This window comes from Temnothorax curvispinosus, unplaced genomic scaffold (assembly GCF_003070985.1).
Source record: "Temnothorax curvispinosus isolate PA1 unplaced genomic scaffold, ASM307098v1 QBEX01007676.1, whole genome shotgun sequence".
NCBI classification, from domain to species: Eukaryota; Metazoa; Arthropoda; class Insecta; order Hymenoptera; family Formicidae; genus Temnothorax; species Temnothorax curvispinosus.
The window spans coordinates 1-7,828 of NW_020217456.1; the positions used below are offsets into that span (position 1 = coordinate 1).

General features: G+C 41.4%; 2 protein-coding genes across 2 annotated transcripts; both read right to left on the reverse strand.

The window, feature by feature from the left end:
• Positions 1-5: 5 nt before the first annotated feature.
• On the reverse strand, positions 6-5,327 carry LOC112457246 (DNA topoisomerase 1-like; the record flags this gene model as incomplete). The annotated part of the gene is made up of 9 exons (XM_025020174.1): positions 4,896-5,327; positions 4,518-4,572; positions 2,825-3,209; positions 2,408-2,739; positions 2,201-2,334; positions 1,931-2,128; positions 1,663-1,836; positions 1,489-1,583; positions 6-615 (listed from the first exon to the last, which is right to left on the reverse strand). Coding segments are annotated over exons 1-9 (2,019 nt in total), but the record flags the coding sequence as incomplete, so codon positions are not given.
• A 1,074-nt stretch (positions 5,328-6,401) lies between these two features.
• Positions 6,402-7,724, reverse strand: LOC112457247 (mRNA cap guanine-N7 methyltransferase-like; the record flags this gene model as incomplete). Its single annotated transcript, XM_025020175.1, has 3 exons — positions 6,402-6,933; positions 7,037-7,245; positions 7,430-7,724. Coding segments are annotated over 3 exons (584 nt in total), but the record flags the coding sequence as incomplete, so codon positions are not given.
• Positions 7,725-7,828: the final 104 nt, after the last annotated feature.

The following is a 7,828-nucleotide window of genomic DNA, read 5'->3' on the forward strand; positions in this document are numbered from 1 at the left end:
ACATTGGAATCGTGTCGCACCTCCTTCCACTTGTGGCCGGCCGGTGGTTTTGGTATATTTGAGTCCTTTGAACAATTAATGAGCACGTCCTCCGGCAACACTCGCTTCTTTAGCTTGCCCATCTTAGGATGCTCACCACGGCCCCTGAACAAGCCGGGCGGCTCAATCTTGAAGTTACCGATCTTTTCCTTATGGCCGTCAATAGTGCAGAAGCCATACTCCTTCTGTATCTCCTCGTTCTTCTCCTTGATCTTCTGCTTCTCTTCCTTCGTCATAGCCTTGCGTTCCTCGCTCTTCTGCAAGAAGTACGCGTGCATCTCCTTGAAGTTGCACTTGGTCAGATCGGTGATCTTGGCGCGCTCCGACTCGGTCATCACCTCTCGCCAGTCGTGGAAGAAGTTGTTGTTAAACGCAGCCTTGGTCGTGTAGTCATGGTCAAGCATACGCGCGTAGAAGGTTGCAACTTCCTCCGTCTCCTCACTCAGCTTCATCTCCTTGCTGTTATAGTAAAACTTCACGGTAGGGGGTAAGGGTTCGTAGGGTGGCGCAAATACTGGTCCCTTGTGTTCCAAGAACTGCCATTTCGTGCCATCGCTCTTCTTCTCTTCCTCCCACCTGAATTTTAACGATAAATCATGTTAAATAACACGAAAAGATCAGCAAAGAAGAGATCATGCTTCGGGATATAAAGTACGTATCATTAAAGTATAAAAGAAAGTTTTTAACAATAAATTATGTTAAATGATACACGAAAAGAGATCATGTTAAGTTTCAAAACGGAACATATATTAAGAAAATGGTAGAAAATATAACTTCAAACTCCGATGTTAGATACGATGTTACTCCAATGTTACTACAGATATAACCTCAAAATCGACGGTTGCTCTTTCGTTTTATAAACTACGTAATTGTAGCTGCTGCCAAAATCAAATAAACATCTCGTTGACAAACGGGCCACTACATTTCTTACAAGGATCCGCATTACATTCGCCTGTCATTCGCATCTTTCATTTAAGAATTAACGAGGATTCGAGGTGAGAGACGTCGTTAGAAAATATAACACGTGCACGGGTAACGGGTGCACGTGCATCGGATACGGCCTTAAAGCCTTGTGTCCACGATGCTAGAAATCGCTCCGAGATCTCGGGCGGAGAAAGAATTAACCAATTGCATTGATCAATTGGCCGAATTGCTTAAATGTGATTGGTCAATTCTTCCTCCGTCTAAGATCTCGGAGCAATTCTCTAGCTTCGTGGACAGCAATTCTCACTCCGCCCAATGGCTGACGTTCCGATATCCTACGGACAGCCTATTGGAGTTTCCTAGGAACTTATCAATTTTATCCCTAGAAATTAATCCACCTATTGGACGCGTACATGAAATGCTGAGCAAATCCCATTAGAGAATGCAGAAATAAATAAAATAAAAATTAGGGAATAAAGGGGCGTTCACGTTACTGTTTGCGCGGAAAGCTTTGAGTGTCCATACCATTTCCAAACTTCCTGCTGCTCCTCTTGCTTCTTCTTCCTCGGACTTGGACTGTCGCCGTCTGCTTTCACCTTTGTATTTTTCTTCTTTGGTTTCTACAAAACAAAAATGGTGTGAAACATATTCTACCATAAACATACAATTCTAAGTTAACTTGTGGAAAAAATCTATTACCTGCGTTTCTTCAGGCTCGTCAGAATCGTCATCGTCTACATGTTTCCGTTTCTTCTTCTTGGTTTTCAGATTAGCCGTCTTCTTAGATTTTTTTCGCGCCAACAGTGGGACGTCTTCATCTTCGTCTGACTCGATTTTTCTCTTCACGCTTGACGATACCTTTGATCTCGAAAACTGTATCAATATATTTAATAGCATTTTTTTAAATTAAATAATCTTTAAAAGATTATTCTTTTTTTGTTCAACTTATAATTAAAATAAAATTTACCAATGGTTTATCCTCTTCAGAGTCATCTTCCGTCTTTATAGTCGTATTGTGAAGATCCGACAGTCTGGTGTCGTTTCCATCCGTCGAGTCCATGCTACCGTCTTCTTTCATCGGTTCATCGTCATCGTCCTCCTTGATATAGAGCCGTCGTTCGCCACCACTGTCATCGTCATCATCCAAGTCTTGTGACATAGGTTCCTAAAGAAAGATCCATTTCAGTACTTCGCTCTTTATTCATTCTCTGAAACGTAACCGCAAACAAAACCTTACCTCCTTTATCTCAGTCTTGATTTCCATATTAAAATGATACCCTTGATTAATCGCGTGATTCATCTTCACGTTCGGTTCTTCCTTTACTTTAACCTCCTCTTTATCCTTTTTCTCCTTTTCCTCGCGATGCTTAGCTGCAATTTAACCAGGTGATTAAAAAGCACAAAATAAATAGTTACGTAAATACATTTAGATAGTCCTGCATACATTTGTCCTTATCGTGGCGGTGGCGATCTTTGTCTTTTTCGTGGCGGTGCTTATCTCTACCACTGGACGAACTTTCTCTATGCTTGTCTTTATCTTTCTCCGACGAACGATGCTTCTCTTTATCGCCTGAAGAGTGAGAAGTGGAATGTCTATCCTTGTCCTTTTCCGACGAGTGCTTCTTGCCGTCCTTTGAGATACTTCGATCTTTGTCTTTGTCGCGCGAGCTAGAGTTCAAGGAACTACTGTGTCTATGCCTATCTTTATCCTTGCTCTTCGAATCCTTCTCTTTATCTTTGCTTGAGCTGTCCTTGTCCTTAGAACTGCTGTGATGCCTGGCAGAAATACATCGTCATCAGACAAATATCGTAATGGAACATCATTAAAATACTATTTTATGGAACATCCTTTTCATTTTACCTGTCTTTATCTTTGGAGCTCGAGCTTGATTTGTGATGATGTTCCTTGTCCCTGCTCTTTTCCTTATCCTTTTCCTTATCCTTGCTGGACGAACTGCTACTCTTATGCTCCTTGTCTTTACTAGACGAGGAACTCTTTTTATCCTTGTCCTTATCTTTATTATTACTGCCATCGTGCTTCTCCTTGTCCTTAACGGAACTGGAGCTATGTCTGTGCTTGTCTTTGTCCTTATCCCTGTGTTCGCTTTTATGATTTCTCTCCTTATCTCTGCTCCGATCTTTGTCTTTGTGATCCGATTTGTGAGACCGTTCTCTGTCCTTGTCTCTATGCTCCGACTTGTGTTCCCTTTTCTTGTCGAAACCATTGGACATGCCATTGATATGATCTAGGAAAATTAAGTATAGGGTTGAAATACACAAGAAATTTATTATTTATTTTACATATGAAAGAATAATTCTGTAACAAAAAATGTAAGATCTATATTGTATAAAGCATTAGCAGATTCTGTCATCGATAATGAGAGGGTTTCGGCAAAATTAATTGATTTGATATTTTTCTTAGTATCACGCGTAGCTTTTACTCCAGAATCAACGACAAGAACATGATAAAACTTCTGATCTGATTTTTACTTTTAAAAAATTTTTTGTATTTTTTTCCTAGATTTTTTTAACAAATCCAGCAAAACTATTTTTTGTTTTATTTAGAAAAAGGGAGGTTTTATCCGTTTTATCCCTTCTTCCCCACCAGTGATATAAAGTATATAATAATAAAACAAAATAAATATTAGTTTATCACAAAAAGTGTGGAAAGAATAATCAAATATTGCAATGTTTCCAATTTTAAATTTCATTCATCTATTCCTTATTTGATTATTCTTTTCACACTTTTTGCGATAAACTAATATTTATTTTTCCAAGTACCAAGAACACGTTTAGTCCGATTTAATAAGATTCTTAGGAAAGAAACACCTGGGCCGGTATTCACGGTCGGTTCTTATATTTAAAAACCGTCTTAAGTACAATCTTAAGATGTCACTAATCAATCACAGAACCGTATTAGCATCTTAAGATATTATAGTCTTGAAATAAGATCCAACTATAAATACCGGCCCTGAATTTTTCTACAAAAAGACTAAGGGCCGTGGCACATAGACAAACTTAAGCATTAAGCAAATCAGCCAATCACAGTCAAGAGCTTAAGACGAAGCGGTGTAGCGAATCCATATCGTTGATTTCCTTACTACTTAAATTTTTCTACGTGCCAAAGCCCTAACAATCGAAAACTCACGCGCCCTTTAAAGCCTCTATCACATGTTTTTTTTTTCAGCCTTGGTACAATGGCACATTTGTCTTGAAGAACTTGATAAGCATTTAGCATCGTCACCCACGACATTCTCTCGAAAAGTCCCGAGTTTCTGTCGTCGGGAAAAAATTACGAAAATCGAACTTTCGGAAAAATGCAAAATTCGCGTTGGATCCGAGAAGCGGTGATTTCCGTGCGTGCCGGAAAAATCGCGGATTCCGCCTTCCGGCGCTTCCTCCCTGGACGGGACGGGACACGTGTTCGATTCCCCCTTCCCCGGTGGGGTCGTCGCGGGTCCTCCTGCCGATTTTAATTCAACCACGTTCCCACATGTCGCCCGCGATCGGTCAACGTTTGCCTGGCGCGCGCGGCCAGAATAAAAAGAACTCACCACTATGATTCCCGGAGACGCCGTCGCCGCCGCCGCTCTCCTTGGTCTTCCTCTCCTGTAACAGACGAGCAGCCATTCAGGCGCGGAAGGAAGCGCGACGAAGGGGGTCGACCTCGGGGGGAGTACGCGCGTCCGTCAACGGCCTCTAAAGAGCCGAGCACTCTCGTGTCTCGGGAGCTCGCGGCTTTCGTCCGCGTTCAGCCACGGCAGAGGACTTAGCCGCAGACGCCATTTTGGGACTTAGAAAAATTTCGCGTCGGCACACGGGTCGGCGCGCGGCCGACCAAGAGGCGAGAGCGCTCGTACGGCCGTTAAACGCGAAAACGCGTACCTACGCGGTCGCGGAATCGCACCCCGATGCGGAAATGCGATGCTTACCAGGTTCACCTGCGCCGCCGCCTGCTCGAGCTCCATTTCCCCGACACACACGGAACCTGTACGGCGCGGCCAGCGATGGACTGCGGCGCGAGCCCGCGAGGTTCAGCTGCGCTGCCGACAGAGCGAGGCGAGCCGCGAATGCCGCGAGTCGCGAGCCGAGCGGATGGCTGGGCACGTACAACGCACGACGCACGACTCTCACGCACACACGGCACGGCTCCGACCGACCGACGAGCAGCGCGCGGCCTCCGTTTTTCTGTCTCTGCACTGCACGCCGCCCCGTCCGTCGTCGTCGTCGTCGCCGAATTCGTGGGCCGAGAGAAAGACGGAGCAGCAGAAGGCGAGGGGCAGCGAGAAGGAAGGAGAGAAAGTGACTTCCACCGCCCGTAACCGCGTCCGTCCCGTCCCACGTCCGACGAACGACTGGACTGGACTTTTCTTCTGCGCGCGTCGCGACGCCGCGCAACCAGTCTAAGTGTCAGAAACGCGCGACCGCGCATGCGCCCGCTCGTCCCACCCCTCGCCAAGTGTACGCGCGATTCGCGAACCAGACGCGATCGCGATCGCGCGCCGCGCGAGGCCGATGCGATCCGTTTCGATCCGAGGGAGTCATTCACCGCGAGGTCGATTGAAACCGGTACGGTCCCGCAGGCGGGTTCAATACACGATCCGCGAAGACGATTTCATTTCGCCGTCATGAGAGGACCCGCGCACGACGGAAACGTTATCCCACAGCGAGATCCGGTCGAATTTGTATCGATCTCGATCGACAGAGATTCTCTTTTTAATTTTTCTCTTTTCTCGCGGTGGAGGAAGATCTTTCTCACGCGAGGATCGGCAAAAGTAAACTTCTAAAAACGGGATTTTACTTGCGAAGGGGAGTTAATCGCCGAGAATTTCCGAAGTAGATTACAATATCGTTATGGAGATAAATCGAAGTATTGCACTTGATCGTTGCGCAAGCTTTCGGAATGCAAGAAACCCGATAATTTTGAAATTACTTCGTACTTCCGCGGTTTTGCTGACTTTGAGAATAAGTTCATACGAGATATCTCTTGTCGTCGTGAACCAACTATTTCGTTTGGTTCAACTTCACGTTGGATCGACTCTGTGAAGTTGCATTCGATTGTACGTTCGATTATTATACATTGTAGTTTATAATTTTCGAAGCATTGCATTAGCGCAAAGAAATTGTTTTTTTTTTTACATAATATATTTGAAAATCTAATTTTTTCGCAGCGTGTTTATTTTTAAGAAATGTGAATTAAAAGAATACTTGCATTTTTAAATGTCATTTTTGTATGATGAATAATTTATAGCAATAATTATACATAATTTTACTAAACCTACATGTAAATATATATAATTATAGCAATAATTATATATAATTTTACTAAATCTATCTGTGTAAGTATATACAATTATAATATTATAATTATATTAATTATATAATCATATAATAAATATAATAATCATATCATAATTCTATTAATTATAATATTCCAATTTTTAATTATACACACATTTATATGTAACTAAGAATTATATAATTGAAAATTATATAACTCTTAATTAGAAATATGATACACATTTTCCTTATTGCCTAATTATTAAAAAACCACTCGCTTAGGAAATTAACATTACAACAGGATATTGTATTTCCTAAGGTCTAAATCATTCGTGTAATACCGAAAAATTTCTTGCAACTCGGAAAAATCGAAAGTCAAGTATAAATGAAAAAACATTGTTTTCCAACAATTAAACTTTTAGTGCTCTTGATGACATTTTTACATGATTGTCAATTTCTATAAAACGCAGCAATGGCTCTATTAGTATCACACGGATCATTCTGTCATAAGCTAGATACAGTAACAAAAAATCGTCTGTACAATGTAAAATCATCAAGAAAAAATCGTTCCTTGCTTCAGTTTTCTTATTTTTCTTTATCTTACGAAACTTTATAACTTGATGTACTCCGGTTTTCCTTCGCTGTTCCAAATTGTCTTCATTTTTCGAAATGAAAATACTGCATACAGTGCTGTAAAAAGATTCGTTGAGAAATCGGACTCATTCAGAATCTTTATTATTTTTCTTTTCATTTTTCGATTCTCCTTATCTTTAGTTGAAATTCTTATACTCACAAGTAACTTCCCATTCCGACTGCGAGAGAGTGCCAATCTTACGATGATTCGCAGGTAGATTCTGCATATATTCAACAGCATGATGATAGTCCCGCTCGGGATCGCCAAGTAAAGGTGATTCGTGATACGGCGGGTAAGTTTCTAGTGCCTGCATATTTCCTAAAAGAGATCTACCCTCGCCTTTGAAACGCTCGTAGAAATCTTCGAATCTGAATAAAAAACATTTTTTTTAGGTAATAACTTAGATACATTAGAAAAATGCGGCAATAATTTGTATCAATACTAATGTCTACGTACATTTAAATTAACATATATATGCTTTTTACAAGTCATTCGTCAATAATGTGTACCGATTAATAATGGATTTCAGTTGGTGTACTTCTTTTCTCTTACCTTTCAAACGATACTAATTCAAGGCCGTATTTCAGAGCCAACTTGCACAAAGTGGGTAGATGAACCAGGAATTCTGGGCAGTTGACTACACCATCCAAATAAAAATTGTACTTTGCGCCAAAGAGCGACGGTTTTATTTTGTCCTCGGATAAAAATTCAATATTGTATACATCATTGCCGAATTTATTACCATCGCAATTTTGCCATCTAGAACTGCAATTACCAAAAAAAAGTATGAGCGTGTGTGCATGGTCTATTAGTGCTGGTCTAGAGCTATTGCTGCATTTTATAGAAACTGACAATCATGTAAAAATGTCATCAAGAGCCCTAAAAGTTTAATTGTTGGAAAACAACCTTGCTTTAAAGAGTACTTAAGCTCTAAGCCATAAGAAACTGACC